Source organism: Artibeus jamaicensis, unplaced genomic scaffold (genome assembly GCF_021234435.1).
Source record: "Artibeus jamaicensis isolate MK-2021 breed Jamaican fruit bat unplaced genomic scaffold, CSHL_Jam_final contig_415, whole genome shotgun sequence".
Taxonomy (NCBI): Eukaryota; Metazoa; Chordata; class Mammalia; order Chiroptera; family Phyllostomidae; genus Artibeus; species Artibeus jamaicensis.
The window spans coordinates 21,967,706-21,993,340 of NW_026521823.1; the positions used below are offsets into that span (position 1 = coordinate 21,967,706).

Sequence of the window (25,635 nt, forward strand, 5' to 3'; positions counted from 1 at the left end):
TTTAAAATATCTACCAGATGTATTCAATTAAGGTGTCCATCCATTTTATTCTACTTTTAGCAAACATCTGGTGCAGAGCAATAATGCTGTTGGATAATCACTCAGTATTTGCTAGTTCACCAAGAAACACAAAGGAGCTACTTTGCGCTTATGAAAAAAGCTACAAACAATACTCTGTTCAGGTAGAGTGATTTAGAGAATAAATTACAACCAAACTGAGCTTTCACAAACGGAAGGATTTCTTCACTATAAAATAAGTTGAGTTCACTGTATTTAAGCAATGAGCTTTACAGTCACACATTCATTCCACAGTTCAAATTCCTCACTTCATAGTCCCTGAAACCTAATACCTTCCTGTGCACTTAGAAAACTCCAATTAAAGTTGATTAACTTGGTAAAGAAAGGTTCACATACATGAGAACATATAGAGAACACATACACACAAAATAACCAGTGAATCTGTGAAGCAGTCTCTCAACTGTTATTTTAAAATATTCTTTTTGTTGTCTTACTGAAGTTTTCATCTTCCTTTTCAAAATTTGGTTTTATCTTATTGCCTAGGGTCGGGGAAAATGGGGCCAGAACAACAGCAGATAGATAATGGCCTAAGGAGTGGAGAGTCTTTGACAGCTGTTACCGTGGTTGCTGCTGTTGTTTTAAGGAAATTAAATATACTTTGCCCCATAATTTCCTCTTTTACAGAAACTTCCTCATGGTAAGCATGTTTCAATATCCCAAATGAATGAACAAAGAACTAATGAGGGAAACAAACCCTGGTTGCTGCCACTGCAATTCTGATAAAACATACACTTTTAAAAAAGTGAAACTTAGTAACTACAGCCCAGAGATGGACTCAACAGAGTTTGTTCTATAGCAGCGCAGGAAGTACAAGGCAGGAAAAAAGATATTGAAATTCAAATACCCCAAATCAGCTATTCTGGGAAAAACAGATCCGAGTAAATGATTTTTCTTTTTTAGCAATAATCTAGATGTTCACATTCCTGATTTGTTGTTTCAATTATTCTTAGTTTACTCACAAATAATTGTGTAACCGAGTGCAGGTCTGCCTGCCGCCACACAAGCCAAACTGGTGAGACAGGTGCTAATGAGAAGAGGTTTATTCAAGTGCCGGCCTCCTGAGAAGAAGGGGGACTCTGGTCCCAAAGTCCATCTGCACATCTCAGTGCAGGAAGGGTTTTTTTTTAGGGGGAGAGAGAGAAAGCAGAGCCAAGAGGTGAGGGGGAGGGGGCTGTGGACGTGCCGGTGGTGTCCTTGCTGGCCCTGATGTGGATCTTTAATCACAGCCTGCAGAAACTGGTCAGAGTCAGCAAGCCTCCGCACACCCAGGCAGGATCCAGAATGGCCAGTTTCTGCAATACCCTACAGAAAAAAAGGCTGTTAGGGAAATCATATAGTATTCGTCTCTCTCATAATGTTCTCCAGGTCCATCCATACTGTCCCAAAGGGTAAAAGTTTCTTAATTTTTTATGACTAAGTAGTATTCCATTGTGAGTTGTTTTATCCACTCATTTGATGGACACTTGGGCTGCTTCCCTATCTTGGTGACTGTAAATAACACTGCAGTGAACATAGGGGTGCTTATGTTCCTTCTAATTAGTGCTTTGGGTTTCTTCAGATAAATTCCCACAAGTGGGCTCACTGGGTCAAAAGGCAGTTTCATTTTTAATTTTTTTGCTTTCCATACTGCTTTCCACAGTGGCCGCACCAGTCTGCATTTCCACCAACAGTGCAAAAGGGTTCCCTTTCTCCACAACCTCGTCAGTACTTGTTTTTTGTTGATTTATTGATGATACCCATTCTGACTAGTGTAAGGTGATATCTCATTGTGGTTTTAATTTGCATTTCTCTGATGGTTAGTAACATTGAACATCTTTTCATTTGTTTATTGGGCTTGTGTATGTCCTCTATGCAGAAGTGTCTCTTCAGGTTCTTTGCCCACTTTTTAATTGGATTGTGTGTGTGTGTGTGTGTGTGTATGTGTGTTGAGTTTTGTAAGTTCTTTATAAATTTTGGATATTAACCTCTTATCAGATGTATCAGTGAATATGTTCTCCCACTCTGGATGGTCTTTTTTTGTGGTACTTGCTGGGGAGTGAGAGGTATAAGGGGGATAAGTGGTAATGGGAAAAAACATAATAAAACAGGCTGCTAGTGATTTATGGCAGGCTTGTTGTGTATGAAGTGTCAGACAAATAAGCTATGCAGGGCATCTCCCCATTGGCCTCGATTATAGATCTTTATGGGCCCTGTTCCTAAGCTGGCCACCTGGCTTATTTTGTCAGCTGAATTCCAAGGGTCTTGGGGTTGGGCTGCTTCCTAAGTTTGCACAGCAATCAAAACTCCTGAACTGTAAACTGTAGCAAAAAAACTTTTAGCACATAAGCTCTAGCTTGGAGAGGAAAATCAGGATAAAATAACAAGCTAGGTTTCACGTTTCCTAAGACTAACATGGGTAGCTTTATATAAATGCTTTTATAAGCAAACTTATTAGTATATTCTTATTTTAGTTTTATTCTATGGCTATTCAGGCTAATATAAGTAGTACATAACATTCATTCCCCATTGCAATTTATTTACAAATACTACTGATGCAGGAAGCTTTGAAGAACCTTTGTTTACCCAAACCCCAAGCACCCTGGGAAGAGCGATAGGACCATTTGGGAAAGCAACCAGCAGGATAGTCACAAGGGCTAGGATTAGCACCCCCCACAGTTAGAACTAACTTCCGCATTCCGCTTCTGTATCCCGCTTTGCTGTGTAGACAGGAAGACCCCATAGACTACATAAACCCCAAGAATCCTTTGTTCGGGGCTCAGAATTTGGAGACTGACTCCTCTGGGCTCGTGCACATAATAAACTTCTCTTGTTTTCCGCTATCTCCTCTCGATGTGAGTTCCTTCCCGCAACACTACCTTGTAGCTGGAATTGCTCTTGCCAAGATAAAGAGAGAGATCTGTTCATTATATTCTGCTTGCTATCAATCCAACATTTCATAGTAGAATAAAAGCCACAGCCATTAAATAAACAAACAAACAAACAAATAAATAAATATATATCTCTTCCTGACACAGTTCTACTGGGAAAAGAGAAGGTTAAGTTTCATTCATGTGTTACCATGAGCAACTTAATGAAAGCATCAGGTTTCTGTTAACTTGTTCAACACAAATGTACTGAGTACCTACTATGTGTAGACTCTTTGTGAGGCCCTGGAATGCACTCATCAATAGGGTAGATCAGATTTCTCACCAAGCGGAGCATTCTATCAATTACCAATTAGTGTTTCTTAATCTCCTCACCTTTTTCACCCAAACCCCCTCCCATCTCCAACAACCTTCAGTCTGTTCTTTGTATCTGAGAATCTGTTTCTGTTTAGTGCTTTGTTCATATAAGTGAAAAAATACAGTTTTTGTCTTTCTCTGAATTATTTTACTCAGCATAATATCCCACAGGCCCATACATCTTGTCACAAATAGCAAAATTGTATTCTTTTTATGGCAGAGTAATATTTCATTGTATGTATGTACCACATCTCCTATATCCACTCATCTACTTACGGGCACTTGGGCTACTTCCAGTATCTTGGCTGTTATAAATCATGCTGCAACGAACATAGAACTGTGTATATGTTTTTTAATTAGTGTTTTAGATTTCTTTGGCTATATATCCAGAACTGGAATTCCTGGGTCATGAGGTAGTTCTATTTTTAGTTATTTGAGGAACCTCTGTACTGTTTTTTATAACGGCTGCACCAATCTGCAGTGCCACCAACTGTGCGTGAAGGCTCCCTTTTCTTCACTTTCTTGCTGATCCTTGCTGTTTGTTGATTTATTGATGATAGTCGTTCTGACCAGGGTGAGTTGAAAATCTCATTGTGGTTTTCCTTTGCATTTCTCTGGAGATTAGTGACTGAGCATCTTTTCATATGTCTACTGGCCATCCGTCTGTCCTCTTGGGAGAACTGTGTATTTAGATTCTTTTCCCATTTTTTAATTGAATTGTTTGATTTTTAATGTTGAACTATATGAATTCTTTATAAATTTTGGATATTAACTTCTTATCAGCTGTACCATTGGCAAATAACTTCTTCCATTGAATAGGTTGTCTTTTCATTTTGTTGATGATTTTCTTTGCTATATAAAAACATTTTAGTTTGATCTAATCCCATTTGATTATGTTTTCTTATGTTTCTCTTGCACAAGGAGATATAGCAGAAAAAATATTTACTAAAAGAAATGTCAGTGAGGTTACTGCCTATGTTTTCTTCTAGCAGTTTTATGATTTTGAGTCTTACATTTAAGTCTTTAATCCATATTTAGTTTATTCTTGTATAAGGTAAAAGAAGGTGGTCTAGTTTCAGATTTATTTGCATGTATCTGTCCAATCTTCACAACACCATTTATTGAATAGGCTGTCTTTTCCCCATTGTATGTTCCTACCTCCTTTGTCATGGATTAATTGACCATATAGGCATGCATTCATTTCTGGGCTCTCTGTTCTATTGCATTGATTTATGTGTCTGTTTTTATGCCAGTACCATGCTATTTTGATTACTATAGCCTTGTAGTACAGGTTTACATCAGGTAGCATGATACCTACAACTGTTCTTTCTCAGGATTTCTGTGGCTATTCTGTTTGTGTGTGTGTGTGTGTGTGTGTGTGTGTGTGTGTGTGTGTGTGATTCCATATAAATTTTTACATTATTTGTCCTAATTCTATGAAAAATGCTACTGGCATTTTGATAGGGATTGCATTGAATCTATAGATTGCTTTGGGTAGTGTGAACATTTTAGCAATGTTAATTTGTTCTATCTGTGAGCATAGTATATGCTTCCATTTATTTACATCTTTATCAGTTTCTTTCTTTGAGGTATTAGAGTACAGGTGTTTTACCTCCTTGGTTAAATTTATTTCTAGGCATTTTTTTTATGCAATTGTAAATGAAATTGTTTTCTTAACTTCTCTTTCTGATAGTTCATTATTGATGTATAAAAATACAATCAATTTTTAAATATTAATTTTTTATCCTGCTACTTTACAAAATTCATTCATCTGTTCTAGTAGTTTTTCTCGTGAAATCTTTTAAGGTTCTCTTCATATAGTACCACGTTATCTGCAACTAATGACAGTTTTATTTTTTTCTGTCTAATTCAGATGCCTCTTCTTTCTCTAATCCAATTGTTGTGTCTAGGATTTCTAATACTACAGTGAGTAAAGTGGTGAAAGTGGACAACCCTGTGTTGTTCCTGGTTTTAAGAAAAATGCTTTCAGCTTTTCCTTGTTTATTATGCTGTTAGCTGTGGGTTTGCCAATATGGCTTTGATTATGCTAAGTTATATTCTCTCTAGTCCAACTTTTCTGAGAGTTTTTATCATAAATGAATGCTGGATTTTCTCAAATGCATTTTCCCTATTTATATGATCACATGATTTTATCCTTCATTGTATTGATGTGGTAAATTAATTTGCAGATATTGAACCCGCTTGGCATCCTTGAAATAAATCCCACTCGATCATGGTGTACAATCTATTTAAAGCATGGCTGAATTTCATTTGCTAATATTTTCTTGAGAATTTTTGCATCTATGTTCATCATGAATATTGGCCTGATTTTCTTTTTCATGCGACGTGTTTAACTGGTTTTAAAATTAGGACAATACTGGCCTCATTAAAGGAGCTTGGGAGACTTTACTCCTTTTGAATTTTTTTGGAATAGCTCGAGAAGGAGAGGTGTTAGTTCTTCTTAGAATGTTTGTTAAAATTCAACTGTGAATTGACCAATATAGGACTTTTATGTGTTGGGAGTTTTGGGATCATTGATTTGACTTCACGGGTTGTAGTTGATCTGTTCAGATTTTCTGTTTATTCTTGATTCAGTGTTAAAGATTGTATGTTTCTAGGAATTTATCCATTTCTTGCAGATTGTCCGATTCATTGGCGTATAACCGTAGTACTTTCTTATGATCATTGTATTGCTCTGGTGTTGGCTGTCACTTCTCTTTCATTTCTGATTTATCTATTTTGGTCCTCTCTCTTTTTTTGTTGATGAGTCTGGTTAAAAGTATATCAATCTTGTTTATCTTTTCAAAGACCCGGCTCTTGATTTTACTGATCTTTTCTACTCTTTCTTTTAGACTTTATTTCATTTATTTCCACTCTGGTCTTTATTATTTCCTTCCTTCTTCTCACTTTGGGCTTTGTTTCTTGTAATTTTTCTAATTCTTTTAGGTGGAAGGTTAAGACTGTTCTTTTGAGATTTTTCTCATTTCTTGATGTGGGCCCTCATTATTATCAATTTCCCACGTTGTTATTAAGAGCAGTTATGGGACTGCTTGTGCTGTGTCCCATAGACTTGAGGTCACTGTGTGTTCATTTTCATTTGTCTCAAGGCATCTCTGTATTTCTTCCTTGATCTCATTGTGAATCTACTCAGTGTTTTGTAATGTGTTATTTAGTCTCCATGTATTTGTGTCTTTTTCCCTTTTTTTTTTTGTAGTTCGTTTCTGGTTTCATATCATTGTGGTCGAATAAGATGCTTGATGTAATTTCATTCTTCTGAAATGTATCAGCACATGTTTTGTGGTCCCCCATGTGGTCTCTCCTGGAAAATGTTACATGTGCACTTGAAAATAATGTATATTCTTTAATGTATATTTTTTGCTTTGGGGTTAAATGCCACAAATTATCAATTAAATCAGTCTTGTCTAATGTGTCATTTCAGGCTTCTGTATACTGGCTGATTTTCTGTCTGGAAGATCATTGACATCTATCCATTGATGTCCATGGGATGTTAAAGTCCCCCACTCTGACTGTAGTACTCTCAATCTCTCTTTTTATGTCCATCAATATTTGTGTTATATATTTAGGTACTCCTATGTTGGTGCTAAATTTTACAAGGGTTATATCCTGTTGTTGGATTGGTCTCTTTATCACTTTATAATGTTTTTCTTTGTCTTTTAGTATTGCCTTTATTTAAAGTCTATTTTGTCTGGTATAAGTATTTTTACTACAGATTTTAAAAATTGTTTCCCTTTGCATGAAATATCTTTTTCCATCTCTTTACTTTCAGTCTGTGTGTGTATTTTGATCTGAAGTGGGTCTCTTATAGACAGCACATACACGGGTCTTGTTTTCTTACCCATTCAGCTACCCTCTGTCTTTTGATTGTAGCATTTAAGCTATTTACATTGAAGTGAGTATTGATAGGTACACGCTTACTGCTGTTTTGTCATTCATAGTTGTGTTCCTTCTCCCTGTCTTCTTAAAGAAATCCTAATAATTCTTGTAATACTGGGTTGGTGGTGATAAAGTTTTTTAGCCTTTTATTATTAGGAAAGTTCTTTTTGTTCCTCCTTTAATTTTACTGATAGCCAGTTGTTTACAGTAGTCTTGGCTGTAGGTCCTTGCTTTTCATCATTTTCAATATTTTGTGCCAGTCTCTCCTGACATAAAAAGTTTATGTTGAGAAATCAGCTGACAGTCTTATGGGAGCTCTCTAGTATGTGACTATCTTTCTTTTGTTGCTTTTAAGATTCTTTGTCTTTAATATTTTATCATTTAATTAGGATGTGTCTTGATGTAGGTCATGTTGGGCTCATCTTATTTGGGAAACTCAGTGCCTCCTGGACTTGTGTGTCTTTTTCCCTTCACCAGGTTAGAAAGGTTTTTAGCCAAATAAGTTTTCAGTTCTTTGCTGTCTCTCTTCTCCTTTTGGTACCCTTCTGCAGCAAATGTTATGTTTGATGCTATCCTAGAGGTTTCTTAAACTATCCTCATTTAAAAAAAAAATCTTTTCTTTCTGTTGCTCTGGATTGGGTATTTTGTTACTTTGTCATCCAAATCACTGTTTTGACCCTCTGCTTTATGTAATATGCTATTGACTTCTTCTAGTATCTCTTCATTTCAATTAGTGTATTCTTCATTTCAGACTTGTTCTTTTTTATTATTTTTATGTCTTTTTTAAGCTTAGTATCTCTTTGTTGAAGTTCTCACTGAGATCACCCCTTCTTCCCCTAAGCTCCTTGAGCATCCTTATAACCAGTGTTTTGAACTCTGGATCTGGTACATTCCTTGCCTCCATTTCATTTCATTTCTTTTCTGGAGATTTCCTCTGTTCTTTCATATGAGACATATTTCTTTCTCTCCCCGTTTTGGCTGTCTCTCCGTGTTTGTTTCTGTGTATTAGGTAGATCTGCCCATTCTCCCAGTCCTAACAGGGTGGCCTTATGGAGCAGCTGTCTTGTGGGACCCAATGGCACAGTCTCCCTGAGCACCTGAGCCAGGCACTCTAGGAGTGTCCTTTGTGTGGGTTGCGTGTGCTCTCCTGTTGAACTTTGCCGCTGGCACATCAGTGTGTGGGACTGAACCTCAGGCTGGCTGGCTGTGAGGACTGGCCACAATGACAGCATATGACCTGTTGTGCGGGGGCTGACCCCCACAGAGCGGGACTCGCCCCTGTGGGGTCTGGTGACTGCTGAGATAGCCCTTGGAGTTAATGAGGTGGTGCTGTGTTATGACCTGAAGTCAGCCACTGGTTATATTAGTTCTGGGGCCTCTTGGAAGAGACTCTAGTGCAGGTCATGTCAGGTGTTGCCTGTGACTGGCCTGCGGTATGTGTTAGAAGCTACAAAGCAATCTGCATTTGGCAGCTGCCCAGACGCACGTGGGATGGTCATGTTGCAAACCAAGGCTGGCTGCCCCCAGTACCAGGCCTCTGGTAGGTGAGCAAAAGGCCCAAGGCACCCTGAGACCTGCTGTTGCCTGCTGGCTGTTCATAAGGTTCAGCCACTGAAAGTGTTTTGGGAAAAATGCAAGTTGGATAAGGCAGGGTCTCAGAGGGTCAATAGGGTGGAGTGAGTGGTGGTAACCAGGTTGGTACAGAATCATATTTGACACCAGTGCTGAGCCTAAGACAAGTCAGCAAAAGTCTCAGGTTACACAGAGGGCAGCTGCCAGTCGGTGGGGACCTGTGGACCTTTGTGGTGGGACGAGGTCTCAGGCAGTGTTCAGGGTGGAGCTAGTAGAGTTTTCCAGACTAATGCAGATTCAGATTCTGTCATGTTGGGTGAGGGCTCAACACAGAAATGATGGCAGTTGCCCTGTCAGCCCAAAGGCACAGTTTCTCCCTATAGGTCTCTGGTGCCCCATGACTCGAGTCTCCATCTCTCTGTCCAAGGTGAGTGTCTGCAAGTGAGAGCGTTTGCACTGACCCTTTAAGAGGATGCCCGGGTTTCCAGCAGCCTTCTACCTCACCTGGACATTTCACACCAAATGCTTCAAGGGCTCCTTTTCCCAGCACTGGCGTTCCAGGCTGGGGAGTCCGACACGGGGCTGCGGCTGCTTGCTCCTCGGGGGGGCCCTCTGCAGTTGAGGAAGCCCTCTGATTCTCTACCCTCACACTTGGGTACAGGGCCAGCCTACTTCACGCTACCTTTCCTGTCAGTCTCAACGTGGCTTCTTCTCTATATCCCTGGTGGTAGGACTTCTGCTTAGCTCGTCCCCAGAGGGTTATCCAGGCTGACTGCTCCGTAATTTAGCTGTAGTTTCATGTGGTCACGGAGTGTGGCACCTGCCTGCTCTGTCCTCCTGACCAGAACCTGAATGTTTCCAGTTTTTAACGGTATAAGCAAGGCTACAAATTTTATTTTTTGCTTTTTACCAAAATTTCCATACATTCGTGCTTATATCCATAGGATACATTTTTAGAAGTGTAATACCCAGGTAAAGGAATAAACATTTCTCTAATTTTGACATAACATTACCAAAAAACCCAAGTATGGCTGCTCACTGCTGGGAGGCCAATGTTTGAGACACCGGTGTAGGATGGAAAGGGTTGCTTTTTTCAGGAAGCTGGAAGCCTTGGAGCATGGCAAACTGAAGTCCAAAGACTGTCTCTGAGGTTCTGAACCAAGCGGACGAGTTTTAGAGGGAGGAAGGGTTGGTAACAGCAGCGGCTGCATGCTGGCACCCCCCCACCCCGGAGCCGGTACACAGTTAATCATTTGATCACACAGAGACTTTCTCACATCATGACTACTATTCTTTACCATCAGGCGTGACCTTAGGTCATTCATTACCTCTCTTGAAGTTTCTGGTTCCTCAAAATAAGTTTAGCTGGGAAGTGTTGAAATAACAGGAATTTTAGGGTTAGAACAAAGAGAATGTGTTTGAGAGAAGTGAAGGGTATAAAAGGCAACCACACAGAAAAGAGTTCACTTTTCGGGTTCACTCCTGAAACAAGCCTCTTCTTCAGACCATGAAGCTCAAGGTATTGTTGCATCTCCTGTGGCTTTAGTGGAACTGATTTTCTAGCTAGCCTCTTCCTTTCTCAATTTCCTCAGTTGCCCTCTCTTTTTTAAGAGCTCTCTGCCTCTACTTCAAAAAGTGACATTTTACTGTTTCTCATAGTGTCTGGGCTATCTAATTAACTGCATCTTCTTTTTTTTTAATCAGTATTTTACCAATAATAGATGTGGTTTTGTTGTATAAAATTAAGAAAGTGAATCACTGTAAGTTCCCTGAATGTTAACCTCCTAGCTTTGTGTACGTGGACTTGGGCATTACCAGCTTGCATTTTGAGTTGTCTGTTTGCTGTCCTTTGTCTCCTAGAGAAGACGAGCTTTCTGCAGCAAGAAGCATAACATTTTGGTTTGTTATTCTAGAGACCTTAGCACAATGCCACAGATATTTCTTAAATGACTGCATATTTTACCTTAATGTATACATTATCGCAGTGTTTTACTAAAAGAGATGTAAATACCAGGAGAAAGTCAAGAAGACCAAAATGGTACTTTACAAATGGTTGGGCCCAAGTGTGCAGACGGCGGAGCAGCTGAGTCTGTTGCCTCACGTTCCCTGCCCTAGGGCCCAGGAAGAGGGTGTTTGTTCTTTGCCATATAGGGGTGACTGTCCGGGGATCCCCATACTTCCCCATACTGCCATGACAGCTCTACTTTCACAAATCGCTGGCACAATGCGATCACGTGGATGAACACCACACTCGCCTTCCAGGCCCCACCCACACACGCCCCGGGACTACACGTCTCCACCTTAGGCGCTCCCAGTTCGGGTCTGACCCTGAAGAGACAGATGGACAGACGGACCGCCGTCTCTAACTGCCCCCGCCTGTGGGGTGAGAGGTTGAAAAGGGGCAGTTTTGCTTAGAACAGGGGATCCAGCCAGTACAGAAAGTATTTTCCTTGGAAATCATCAAACAAATTCTCTTTTGTTCTTCCCTTGCCCTGCCCCCAAGGATGTTTATCCAGGTTTTCAGCAGCATGAAAATCAAAGTTATTGTTAGTCTCCATCTTAATCAGAAACTCCTCTGCCAGCAGCCTTTCTCTTCCTAGCAACCTTCACCTCGCTTCCTCCCACTCCTGACGCATTCACCTTTGTGTGTGTGTGTGGGGGGGGTGGGGGCTCTGAAAGAAGTTTGCTGTATCCCTGATTTATTACTGTTACCGGATAGAAATGGGCCTGGAGCCGGTCTGCCTCAGGCCGGCTGGCAGTATCTGTGTTCCTGTCTTTGTGCCCGAAGGATTTCACGAGTCCGCTGGTTTTGAGACTATGTTTATTAAAGGTGGGGACAGTGAAACAAGACAGGGCTTAGCGTAGAAGGAGCAACAGGAGAGCCTCGGCTGGACTCCCTCTCTGGCTCCTAGGAATGTTATAGGGAAGAGGTGAGCCAAGGTAGGGCAGCTGCTAGCTCACTGGGAAGTGAGAGAAAAAGGAAGAAGTCCGGATCAGGGGGTAAGCTGCTGACCATTGCTCCCCTGGGTGCAAATCTCGGGGGGACCCTTAGGGTTGAGGACATGCACACCAGTGAGGGAAGAAGCCGGGGAAGGGGAGGGTGCAGGGGTGCTCCTGGGAAGGAAAGCACATCCCATTCACCTCTGTAACAAAGCTTTAGACCCATAAAAAGTAGCCCACTCTTCTGAAAGTGGCAGGGCTTTCCTGGTTTGATAATCTGGAGACTGAAGATGCAGGACCAGTCAGGGGCCAGGCTGAAGGACTTTCAGCTGGGCACAGGCTGCGTGTTTGGGTCTCTGCCTGGGCACTGAACTCAGTGTCAGAGCATCCCGGCCAGCAGGATCCCCTCACCCAACAGCCCCTGCCCCTGCAGCGAACACTGGAAAACGAGGCATGCGATTCTCAGAAAGACTGAGTGAGTTGTGCAGTGACGCGATAATCAGTGCAGGGAAGGGAAGGGAAGGGAAGGGACCTGACACGCACTCAGTGGTCCTACGTGCTAGGCATGTAGTAAAACACAACCTAAGAGTGGATGTCTTTTTGCTTTTTGTTTTTCAGGCAAATATAAACTATTTTATTTCTCCAAATACTTAGAAAGGCAAATTGGGAAACTAAATGTTTTCTTTTTTAATTAAAATTTTTTTTTATTGTTGACACCATTACGGAGTGGATGTTTTTAACTGGACATGACAGGTGTTCTCTTTTAAGATGTGTAGGAAATACAATCATTGTCTATGCACTGAAGAACCTGACAGTTAAAGGGGTTGCATAGTACTGTGTGGCCTATGAAACGCAGATAATCCTGCAGGTTTTCATTGTCTGATTTGTGGGTTTGAAGCAGAAAGGTCTTCTCCACCAGAATGGCCACGCACACGTCACCTTCAACAAGTTCACAAAGAGTCCATCACCGTTGCCCAAAAGCCTGCTCCTCGTCCCTCCCTTGTTCCCTCCCTTGGCAATGGCACTGCAGTGCCCCCTACCTGGAACCTGAGATACTGCAATAGTCTCACCTGCCCTTGTCTTCCCGTCTCAGATTCCTTCCCTACAGGACTGCCTACAGAGATCTTTCCAAAACACAGTTCTGAGCCTATCCCTACCTTTCTGAAGACAGCGCTATGGCTCCCCAAGTCATAGTCTTTAGCAAAACGTAACATTCCCCACTCGGTCCTAGCTGGCAAATCTGTTCTTGTTCTCACCTCTGACCCCTGCAGGCAGCCCTGCAGCTGGAGTCTGCTGGATGCACTGCCCTACCCCCCACTTCCAAGGCCCGGGCTACACTGCTGCCTCTGCCTTTCACCCTCACCCTCCTCCCCAGCACCTGCACCTGGCTGACTCCCCAAAGTGTTCCTAACCAGTTCAGGTATCGATGCCTCCAGGTATTCACCAACAAAAAGAGCAAGCAGTGGATCTCAAGTGTACTTTTACTGATAACTTTCCTAGCAGCCATGTTGTAAAAAGTAAGAAGAAACCCGAATGAAAACAGAACTCTGTGCTCTGCCTGGAACTCACTGTGAATACCTACCCAGAGACTTCAGGGTATTAAGTGGACACTGGGTTTTACTAGGTTAGCACAACACCCGGCATGTACTTAAAACGGCAGTTTCCAGCGGTCTGAACGCGCCCGAGTATGTCCCCCCCACCCATGACTCTCAGTGCTTCCCTCCGCCCTCACCCCTGCCACACTCTGGCGTCTTCATCTGCTTGCTTGTCCGTGTCCTCAACTTGACCGAGGACAGAAACTGGCCATTGCGAACTTCCCCTTCCCTTTTTCTCACATGAGTAGGTGCTAGGTACACATCAGTTTTTAGAAACTGAAGTTGATTTGATCGACTGGGTTCCCTCCGGGAGAGTAAACTCTTTACGGAAAAGTACCCCAAGTCCTCACACGTCAGGGAAGAAACCTACGCGGAGGGAGTGGGTGCCACTCTGACACTCTGCCCTTTCAAGTCTGTCACAGAAAGCTTCGCCCGAGTGATCCACGGCTTGACAGCGGGCCACCTGACGGATCGGGTTGTTCAGAGGAGCAAGAGGATGATTCTGGACACCCTGGGCGTCGGGCTGCTGGGAACCGGGACAGAAGTGTTTCACAAAGCCAGCGAATACAGTAAAGTAAGAAGCTCGGGTCTAGTTTAGAGGTGAAGCGAGTGTGCACTCGGGGTGCTCGTGAGTGTACCCAGCAGTGTGCGTGTGTTCCATTGCTCTGCCCTTCATTTCAGGTTTGGTGCTTGGTGTAAAAGCATTGTCATACATAGTTTTATGCTATTTCTATGCTCCACTACTCGAGTTTTAATACTCACCCATTGTTTTACTAAGTCACTGTCTTTAAGGCCAGTCTCAACACTAGTAAGGTCTCATCGTTTATTGCTATTAGGGCTGGCAGCACTTCTTATCTGAGAGTCTTAGAAGGAATAGTCCTACCCCCGATGATTCATTCCTGCAAAGCCTTTGAGAGAGTCTGGAGAAAAGGCAGGGCCGGCACTCTGAGCAGAGGGTGACTGTCTGTGGGCGACGCAGCACCACTTTCCAAAGGATGTGCTTGGTACAGTTCACCTTCCCTAGTACATACCCACAAGGAGTGTATGAGAGTTGATTCAGACACCACTCCCTGGAGCACTCACAAATCACGGTCTGGGACTGAGCAGCAGAGCCTGTTGTTCTACAAGGAAGAGATGAATCAATCCAATGGTTAAGGCTTTGGTCTAGCGTAACACAAAGGGTTCAAATAAGGACTATTAATGTGATGCCTTCAAAGATGGAGCGTGACTCTTGAAACGGGGACTGGGCATGCTGCGCTCACACTCTGTCCCCTGTGTCACTGACCGATACTCTCTTGTTCCAGATCTACAGTTCCAACGTATCCAGCACTGTTTGGGGCCAGCCGGCCTTCAGGCTCCCGCCGACGTATGCGGCTTTTGTGAACGGCGTGGCTGTAAGGAGCTTTACATGTCTTTTCAACTGTTAGACGAGTGTAATAATTTTTGGAGTCAAGAAATATCTCAGAAATCACTCTCATTTTCATGTTTTATTGATGACATCATGGAAATTATGGAGGTGAAGTGGCCTGCCTTCTTGCCTATGTAACAATTTCCGTTTTCATGTTGTAATAGTGAATTTATAGTTTCCAAATAGATTGTGGTGTGGAGGAAATAAGACAGGATTTAGATAAAGCCCCCTCCCCCAGGCATCTCATCTTCAGACTTTGAATGCATAAAGCAGAGAACATAAAACCCAATAACCAGACTTAGTTCCTTCTCGGTTCCTTTTTATTTTTGTGGTTGGTACCACATTCTATCCAGTAACCAGCCTTTCATTCATTCATTCAACAAATATTTATTGAGAAACAAATAATGGCTATATGGTATCTATTTTCTGAACCCAAAACTAGCCTTTCTTGTCTGACAATGTTGAAGCTTTTTCCTGTGTGTTAAGGGTAGTACATAGGTATAATTTGGACAAGAATGTGTTGGGATTTCTTGAGATATATTTATGGTTTTGGGATCACTAGCTCAGCATATTGAAAGCCAAGCCCAATGGTGCATCCAGGAATAAATGTCCAGTAAGCAGTGGAAAATGCACCAGCCATATTCAATAAACAAAAAAATCCATTTTTAGATAAACTTCTGGTGGTTACTATTTCATATAAGGAAAAAAGCAAATGGCTGGGATAAAGAGGAATAAAACCTTAGAGCAGAAGATAATGATTTTAAAATATAGCTTAATATATAATCTTGGCTCAATAATTCTTGCAACTTCTCTATAAGTTTAAAATTATTTCATAATAAAAGGTACAAAAACATATGGCCTGATATGGCATAAATGGCATTAAAGTGTTAGTGTGACTTGTTTGAAGGGTGGCGGAGGAAGGGGGGGGAATGAGGAGCAGCCCCCAATTCCATGGCTTTGTTTACAAGGTGAATGTAGCTCTTTTCAGGGGCTGTGGCAGAGAGCTGGTCACCTGAGTGGGACCCAAGCTCCTTGGGGTTCACTAGCTGCTCCCCGAGGTACTGCCCGCTCTTGGCAAAGGGCAGCAGGTCCAGTGCCCAGCTATATGATGAAGAATCACAACCAGGTCATAGGCTTTTCTTTCCAGAGAATCAAGATCTAAAAATCTCCATTGAACTAGATAATTACTAAACCCTTACTGACCTCAAAGCCATTGCATTCTAGGAAATGCATTTTGGGTTTTGGTTGTTGCTTGTGTGTTTGCACAGATTCACTCGATGGATTTTGACGACACCTGGCATCCTGCCACCCACCCTTCCGGAGCTGTCCTTCCCGTCCTCGTGGCCTTATCAGAAGCCCTACCTCCAAGTCCAAAGTTGTCTGGCCTTGACCTACTGCTCGCTTTCAACATTGGGATTGAAGTGCAAGGCCGATTATTGGATTTCTCCAAGGAAGCCAGTGACATACCAAAACGGTATGGAAAATATTTGCCCCATGGAAAGACAGCCATATTCCCCTTCATCTGTCAATCACTACCTCTGTAGTGCTCTCTGATGGAAAGGTTAGCTCAGTTGAACATGGTAATGTTCATGCTAGCAGGTAAGTCAGGTCACCAGCCACATATCAAACCATGTACACAAAGGTGTGTCTTCAGACGTGCTAATGAAGTGTCCTTTGGGTTTAGAAAGCCAATCCGGACCATGAAATACAATGGGGTCTCTCACCCCAGGGTGACTCAGGTCATTCTGGCATCTGTGGGTACCCTGAATACTCCTGATCCCATCAAAGCAGAATCTACTGTGCTAGGTGTTAGCATTCTTCAGACTAATGAGAACATTTGGAATATCCTAAACCTAACTGTTCAACGCATAAAACAAAAGTGGTCAAATGTTGGCTGTATCATATGATTCAATACAATATTTACTTGTCCACTTGGTCCAGTCTGCTAAGAAAAGCGTAAATTTAAATACCAAGTGAACTTTCACAGTTTCTACATGGCCCTTAATTTTTATGGTTATTTACAGGGACTTTCAGCAATCGACCACTTTTGCCTCTCTCAAATAATTGTAAACGTATCACGTATAAAGAATTTACTATATCTCAGGCACTATTGTGAGCATGTGAATTCATTCGAAGTCATAAAACCCTGTAAGATAGGTACTATTATTATCGCCATTTTATGTTAGAGAAAACAGGTACGAAGTTTCCCCAAGATCACTCAGCTAACAAGTGGAAGAGCTGAGATTTGAACCCAGGCAGACAGCATGTCCATTATCTAAGCTCCTGATCACTACAATATCCTGCCTCCTGGTGGTCGAGGATTGTAAATCTCCAACTCTTTGCTTTTCGCTTTTTAGGTTCCACCCCCCTTCAGTGGTAGGAACTTTGGGTAGTGCTGCTGCCGCATCCAAGGTTTTAGGGCTCAGCAAGACGAAGTGCCAGGAGGCCTTGGCCATTGCTGTTTCTCACGCCGGGGCCCCCATGGCAAATGCCGCCACTCAGACCAAGCCCCTTCACATGGGCAATGCTGCCAGGCATGGGATCGAAGCTGTGTTCCTGGCAATGCTGGGTCTCCAAGGGAACAAGCAGGTCTTGGACACGCAGACGGGCTTCGGGGCCTTCTATGCCAACTATTCCCCCAAAGTCCTTCCAAACCTAGATTCTTACACTTGGCTCCTGGACCAGCAGGATGTGGCTTTCAAGAGTTTCCCTTCACACTTAGCCACCCACTGGGTGGCAGACGCAGCTGCATCCGTGAGAAAGCACCTTGTAACAGACAGAGCCGTGCTTCCCAGTGACCACATCGAGAGAATCGTGCTCAGAATTCCAGATGTCCAGTATGTAAACCGGCCTTTCCCAGACTCGGAGCACCAAGCCCGTCACTCCTTCCAGTATGTGGCCTGTGCCATGCTGCTTGATGGCGACATCACCGTCCCATCATTCCACAGATGCCAGATCCACAGGCCACAGGTGAGAGAGTTGCTTTGTAAGGTGGAGCTGGAGCACACCCACGACAACCTGCCCAACTTCAACACATTATACTGCGAGATAAGGGTCACTCTCAAGGATGGAGCCACCTTCACAGAGCGCTCTGATACTTTCTACGGTCACTGGCGGAAGCCACTCAGCCAGAAGGACCTACAGGCCAAGTTCAGAGCCAATGCCACCATGACACTGTCCTGTGATACAGTAGAAAGACTTATAGAGACAGTGGACAACCTGGAAGATCTCGAGGACTGTTCTGTGTTAACCACACTTCTGAAAGGACCCTCCCCATCAGAGATGACTTCACAGTCTATCGAGCACTGAACACTCTCATAACACAGTCGCCCTGAGGTTTACCCTTATCTAAGTGACTTTATATTGAGGGAAATTCAATGATCTGCTCGTGGTCAGCTCAGAAGAGAATGCAGCATGATGGAGAGAGTGCAGACACGGAGCTGGTTGTACCTGGAGAAGGACGCTTGTCCTGCAAATTTGCAAGACTGTCCCAAGTGCCTAGAGCAAGATAACACATATGCAAGAAACACAGAGCAAGGGATTTTGTAAGCATTCGTAAAGCTGAAGTTCAAGTCACCTGTGACTTGCTTATATAATTAATCTTTTCAGAGGACTTTTATGAACGTCATGAACCTCGAGCCGTGGGAGGAAGTTGAACGTGTACGTGTATTTGCTGACAGTGGTGAAGGGGCCTCTGGTCTGCTGTCCGCCAACAGCTGTCTCAGATCATGGCGTATTAGAAGCTCTGCACGGTGAAGGGATGGGTGTTGGGTTTAAAGATAAGGGCTTAGGGGGTTCAAATCCTGCCTCTGCTACATCCTAGATGCCATCCTGCCTTAGTCTCTCTATTTGTGAAAAAGAAGTAAAGAGCAGACTGAAAAACAAAGCAGTTGGCTCCGGGAGCCAAGCTCTTAATGACAACACATCACCTTTCATTTCAAAAAACATGTTTGAGATATAAATAATGAACAAAGAGTCTGAGATATAATGAAGACTGACAACAAAAAACTGTACATGTCTAAAGTTAAATAAATATTTACTATATAAAATAATAAAATACTGCATGGGATTAAAATTACAACATTAGCAGAGAGTTATTATAGTTAGCATGGTCTACATTCCTGGGTTGACCAAGAAAAGGGCAAAGCTATTAACTCTAGACTTTGATTTGAAAGTATACATGTTGATATTTCTAGGGTAACCATTACAAAAAAGCAGTAGAATATATTAATTCTAGGTTAGTAGAGAGAAATACACAATTAGGAAAAAAATAACCCACAGGAGGCAAGAATGGAGGGTAGGAAGAAATATAGAAAAGGCAGAAAAGATATAAAATTATAGAAAAATCCAAATATATCTATAATTACAGAACAGTGAATGGACTAAATGCTCCAGTTTAAAAAGATAGACTGTGAACACATCTTTAAATGTTCCTTAGCTTTGTGAACACCTACTTTACATACAGTTCATCCGTTCACGTTAAGTGTGCAGCTAACTGAGCTCTGGTCCAGCTCTGAGACACTCCACCGCTCCCAGCGTTCTCCACGGCTGCCAGCGGTGAAGTCCCACCCCCTCCCTGCCCTCAACCAGCAGCGACCTGCTTCCTATCTTAATAGTTCTGTCTTTTCCAGACATTTTTTATAGAAAATGGAATCACACAATACATAATCTTATGTGTCTGACTCTTTCACTTAGCAAAACAGTTTTAAGGTTTTTCCACATACATATCAGGGCACTTGATTCCCTTTTCGTTGCTCAGCATTCCATTGAATGGATGTACTGCATTTTGTTTACCCATTCATTAGTTAGAGAATAGCTGAATTGTTTTCCATTTGGGGCTACTACGAATCATGCTCCTATGAGCAATCTGACCCATGTCTTTCTGTGGGAGTCTTTCCATTTCTCTTGGGTGGATACTTAAGACTGGGAATGCTGGGTCATCTGGAAAGTACGTTTAACTTTGTAAATACTCTTTTCCAAAGCTGCTCTATCATGTTGTATTTCCACCATCAATGTCTACGAGTTCTGGTTTCTCCTTATCTTCATCAGTCCTTAGAATTGTCAGTTTTTAGCATTTTAACCAGTCTAGTGAGTGTGTATTAGTGATTCGCTGTGCTTTTAATTTCCATTTCCTTCATGACTAATTCTTGCCCATTTTTGCCAATTGTTTCAATTACCTTTTCTTATTATTGAGTGCTAAGACATATTTATATGTCCTGGGTATAATATCTTTATCAGATATATGCTTCTGCAAATATTGTCTCCCAGTCTGTGACTTGTCTTTTCATGTTTCTGTTGGTCTGTCTGGGGGACAGGAGGTGGGTGGAGGGGGGACAGAGGGTGCAGGGGTTGAATAAAAAGGAAAAAGGACCCATGGACATGGACAAGAGTGTGCTAAAGTTAAAGGGGATAAATGGCAATGGAAAAAATACACTAAAAATTATTTTTAAAAAAAGCAAAAGTTTTAAATTTTGTTTAAGTCCATTTTACCACATTTTTAAAATGTTTACTGTTCCTGATTTTGGTGTCATCAGAAGGCTTTTAAAAATAATCCAGTTATACACTTTATTCAAGATACATAAGGACACAGACAAGTTGAAAGTAAAAAGATGGGGGAAATATGGATAGAGTATTAATAAAAGAAAGCTGGAATGAATATATGTTAATATTAGATTATACCAAAAAGAATTCAAGCAAAAACCTTTGCTAGAAGTAAGTATAATAATAATAATAATAACTTTAAATCATAAGCTAACTAAAATAATTCTAAATCTATGTGCATCTAAATAACATTGAACAGCAAGGAGAAATAGATAAATTTAGCATCATACTGAGAAAATGTCAACATTTCTTTCTCGGTAATTTCAAGGAAAGCACAAATAAATTATATAAGATTCAAACAGTCAACTGTTTTATCTAATGAACACACAGAGAATTCTGCACCCAACCAACTATAGAATTTACAACTGTAAAAGTCTCATAAAACGTTTACAAAAGTGGGCCATATACAAGTGTGAAGCAGGCCTCAGCAACTTTTCAAAGGATTGGACTGCACAGATCACTTTTTCTAATCACAATGCAATTAAAATTTAAAAATCAATGTAAAAAGAGATAATTAGAAGCCTGATATGTTTGGAAATCAACATTGTTGTAAATAAGTCTTGGATCACAGAAGAAATTATAATGAAAATTATAGAACATTCAGAACCAATAGGAAAAATACCTCATATCAAAATTTGTAGGATGTTGCAAAAGCTGTGCTTAGAGATGCGTAGGATTTTCTATTGCTGGCTCTGTGTTACTTGGATTACACTATCTCACAGGATGCAGCGTGTTGATTCTGATGAATTTGTCTGAACACGGCTGATAAAGGAGAAGGAAAAAGAGGTGGTTTCTGTTATGGCCTCGAGATAAAATTTATTTATTAATCTGTCTTAATACATTTCTAAAGTTTCTAGGGGCCAGATCTGAAGGCCATTTATAATACCCTCAAATAACCCCTGTTAAAAACCAGACAACAGACCCAAAGTGGAGTCACTTTTATGCTGAGCCCCATATCACCAAACTGTAATTACAGTTTCACCCCTCCCAGAAATGGAATCTTAAGCCAGTCAATCAGGAATCTCCTGATCAGCACTGGTTAAGTCATCTGCCTGTTAGACTCCCGCTATCGCCCAAAGGAAGACAACTTTGCAATAACCAACCTGCTTGTCCACCAAGCATAATGTCCTGTTCCTGTGCCCCCTTCTGCCTATAAAAGTCTCTTATTTTGTAAGCTCCTTGGAGCTCCTTTTTACCTGCTGGACTGGCTGTTGCTGAAGTATGCTGTAACTCTTAAATTTTTTAACATGCCTTAGCTTATCTTTTAACACCCCTGATGCATGGTCATAGTGACAGCAAGGGTTGGGGAAGACATCCTCTCCTGAAGGACTAAAAGTGCTCAAGGAGACCTTGACATTGGTCCACACCCACTAAGCTAACTGAAGGCAGGGGAACACTGGAAAGAATGTGGGTCTGTGGAAAGTACCTACGCATCCTCCTCACTGGCAGCCCTGCGCACTATCCACCGCCACAGCTCCATGCACAAAAACACAGAGAATGGAGGGAGAGCTTGGCTCCCCACATTCCTTTCTACATGATTCCCTCCTGTGAGGGTCAGAAGCAAGGGCACTTTTGAGCCATGGTGCTAGCAGAGACCTTTTGATGGGATGGGAGAGGTAAAGCTGAGCCCTTTGTCTCTTACTTCCAAGGGGCCCAAGAGCAAGAATCGAGTGGTCCATATAGGTCTGGCCAGACAGCTGGGGACGAAACCCACGCTTAGACTCTGGGACAAAGGCCCAGCTCACACAGAGAGGTTCATGACAGCTTCCTATATTTCTGCATCGTCTGCACATACCCCCAGCCCTCAGTCAAACTGACCTCTGCCCAGACACGGCTTTGCCAGCTCCGAGGAACCCTAGTACTGGCTGTTGTACATGTTTGAGGGATTCCCCGAGACCACATATTCAGGTATTCACTAAAAGAACTCATGGGCTTCGGCACATACTTGTACCTGTGGCTAAGGTTTATTATACTGTAGTGAAGGATGCATGGCAGCATCAACAAGATAAAAAGATACAGGCAGAGTCTGGAGAAATCCATGCGTAAGCTTTTGCTGACCAGTCCTCCCAGCGAGGAGACCCATGATTTGCTCCCTTCCCCAGCACTGAAAATTCAATACAGTGTGTACAGTCATCCTTTGGTATCTGTGGGGATTGATTCTAGAACCTCCCCAGGATACTAAACTCCAAGGATGCTCAGTTCCTTATATAAAATGGCATAGTATTTATATATAACTTGTATTTGCATATAGACTATGTTAGAAATGCATGAGAAATAGAGAGGGGAGGGGCCAGATGATCTGATCCAAGTGTCTTTATTTGATGCTGCGTTTATGGCTTCTCTTGTTCTTCCAGGTGGGTGCTTCAGGGCTCCAGAATGTGAGTAGGGTCAAAGGGTTAGATATAGGTCGGACTGTTCCCCAGTACAGGAGGGTAAGTCTGACCGAGGGCCATTGCAGCTGGCACCAGACGTCTATTGTGTGAGGTCAGGGAGAGTTCAGGCTAAGCCTCAGGCTACCCAGCGAGCCGGGTCAACTGAGCCATAGGCAGTCCGGAGGGTCGGAAACTGGCTGGACTGGGAACTGGCCTGACCCTTTCAGGCCACAGCAGAGCGTGCGTACACATCACTTCATTTGTGTGGATCCAGTGCATGCGTGGTGCATGGCAAACTCAAATTTTGCTTTTCTGGGATTTTTTTTTTCCAAATATTTTTGATCTGCAGTCGGTTGAATCCCCAGGTGCAAAACCCATAGGCACAGAGGGCTGACTGTAAAATGTTTCTGCCCTGGGCAAAGACTTACCACCGATGTCTGCATTAGTGGCTGGTCATACAGACGCGCTCTGCCCAGCGACAATCATATGCCCAGGTCACAGAAGGAAGGCAGGTGTTCAGGATCATTCACACTGTTTGCACAGTGTAGGCGAAGTGAACCATTTTTATGAGCCAGAGAATGGGTCAAGTGCCAAGTTCCCAGATGCCAGGCGAGGACCAAGGTTATAAACAAGCCCTAGTAAAGATAGGAGCCGCTGGCCTGCTCTTGTTATCTCTTTTCTGCACAGCCTTCCCCATCCTGAAATGTCTTCCTTTCCTGTTTGTGCAGCTTTGCAAGGTAGGAAAGTGATACAGAGAAATTGGACTCTGCTTCCACTTTAGCGATGGCCTCTGCTCTGCAGCTCGTGAGCTCTGGAAGCTGTGTGCTCTCTCCCAGTGTTAACTGAAACTGGCGCCCCGGGAGGCTGGCAGGGGCCACAGGCCAGTGAGCTACAGTGATTTTAACCGAGGCACTGAAACTGAGAATATGTGAATCTAAAGGGAATTTAAAATCCATTTTATAACAACTCTACTTGGAAGGCTTTATCCGAAACACATAACACAGTCAGATAAATAAATCCCTTACCTTATCTAGGACCACCTTAAGGTCTGTGATAGCTGATGCAGGGAAACCTTCTCGGGGATTTGAGCATTCATTCAATGTGACAAATGTATATCGAGGGCTTAGTATGTGCCAGCCCATGTTTTTGACCCAGGTGATAGAGCACTGAGCAGAATAAGCAAACCCCTTCCAAATGTGAGCTTACAATGTAGTGTGTGTAGAGAGACAAGCAAATAAGTAAATCCGAGTCGGGAGGTGCTCTGTCCCCATGCTGGGCCTGCTGTGCTTCCGTCACAACCCCCCCATGGGAAGGTGGGCTTGTGGGGGCTGAGCTGGGTTCTCTGGCCAGTGAGCCCAATACCTGTGAGCATTAAGTGGGATTAACAGCTCCCAGTTCTTCCTGAGCCACAATACAACAACTTGTGGCAACCAAAGGCTCGTGGTGCTACACAAATGGAGCTTCCTCGTCAATTCTGGCAAGACTTCCCTCCCCGGAACAAAGAACTTCCCTCCCACAGGGGACCGAAGATAAGGGCAAAGTCACAACAAGATACGCTGCTTTCCTTCCAGCACAGGTGTGCACGTGTGTGCATGCACACGTGTGAACTCTCCTTCCACAAGGAGGTGAACTGCCTGCAACACTGAAGTTCTTTCATCACTCCTTAGTGAAATCGCTCCTCGTTCCTCCCTTCTCCTGCCCACACGAAGAACAACAGCATAGGGATAGTTCCAAAAAATGATCATTGAAAAGACATCCAAAGCAGATATGTGTTTTAGAGCAGCTACTCTGGCTCTTGCTAAACTCTGGGTGGCTACATAGCATGCACATCAAAAGTATGATACACAGTAAGTTTTTTAATTTTTTAAAGACTTTATTCACTCATTTAGAGATGAGAAATGAATGAAGAAAAATGAATAAAGAAAAAGAGAGGGAAACATCAGTGTGTAGTTGCCTTTCACACATCCCCTACCAGGGACATGGCCCACAACCCAGGCATGTGCTCTGACTGGGAATCGCATGGGTAACCCTTTGGTTCATAGACTGGCACTGAATCCACTGAGCCACACCAGCCAGGGCCATAAGAACTTATTAAAAAGTACCATGCTTTACCTAAATCAAAAACCAGAATAAATACATTCACGGAAATGATGAAAATTAGTCTAGTCACCTAGTTCAGTTGTAAATGCAGAAACGAACATTCAATCATCATGTCAGTTACAAACCTCTCCCTGCTTTTTGCTGTAATTATTATAAAAAACAAGTCACATCTATACGGCCCTATTGACCAATGTCCCCCCAATAAATTTAATGAAATAAAAAAATGTTATAAAATTGTGATAACAAAGAGCAATATTATAAAATAAAGGGAGGAAAAGTCAACCCACCCCAGTTACAGTTGGTTCCGGTATAGGAGCCAACCAGGAAAAAGCTGTTGGAACAGCTGAATGCCCATCTGTTTTCAGACAGGGCATGCCAGTGCTGCTTCTGACTCTAAAACACAGAAAATGAAAACGTGCTTGTGTAGAAGCTCTGTGTGTCTGAGTGATTCCACAGCGGCTATTTCATCTCCGAGTCAAGATCACACTGAAAGCACCTATCATCATGGGATAAGAGTGTGTCATTCGTTTGGTTGGAGCAAAAATATTTTTGCTTGAATAATTTCTTCTAAATATTATAACCACAGCATCATTTTTCAAGGGCGTTATGAGACATGCGCTGCCATTTCCCCCTTCCGTCCAGAATGTCGCCCAGAGGGGCCTCACCGTGAGAGTGCACGCCACACCATGTTGCCCGCAGCGTCCCGGCAGAACTCACCTGCCGCAATGCAGCTGCGTTTGCCCCGAAGCTGTCCTCGGGCAGCAGCTTGGTCTGCATCAACAAACCCATCAGGGAAGAATGTTGGAGTGGGAAGGAGCATTTCTCAGGCGCCCAACAGCACCACTGTGGAGAAT

At 42.7% G+C, this 25,635-nt stretch overlaps 1 protein-coding gene across 1 annotated transcript; it reads left to right on the forward strand.

Annotated features, from left to right (window-relative positions):
- The first annotated feature begins 10,182 nt into the window (after positions 1-10,182).
- ACOD1 (aconitate decarboxylase 1) lies at positions 10,183-19,947 on the forward strand. Its single transcript, XM_037143353.2, has 5 exons — positions 10,183-10,284; positions 13,713-13,874; positions 14,605-14,694; positions 15,977-16,182; positions 17,066-19,947. Exons 1-5 carry the CDS (start codon positions 10,273-10,275, stop codon positions 18,015-18,017), a joined length of 1,422 nt encoding a protein of 473 aa, XP_036999248.2. The 5' UTR covers positions 10,183-10,272; the 3' UTR covers positions 18,018-19,947.
- Positions 19,948-25,635: the final 5,688 nt, after the last annotated feature.

Bases quoted from the DNA above. Each gene is read 5' to 3' on its own strand.
- ACOD1 (XM_037143353.2), top strand. The intron at 13,875-14,604 runs GTAAGAAGCTCG...CTCTTGTTCCAG, and splicing joins AAGCCAGCGAATACAGTAAA to ATCTACAGTTCCAACGTATC. The intron at 14,695-15,976 runs GTAAGGAGCTTT...GTGTTTGCACAG, and splicing joins CTTTTGTGAACGGCGTGGCT to ATTCACTCGATGGATTTTGA.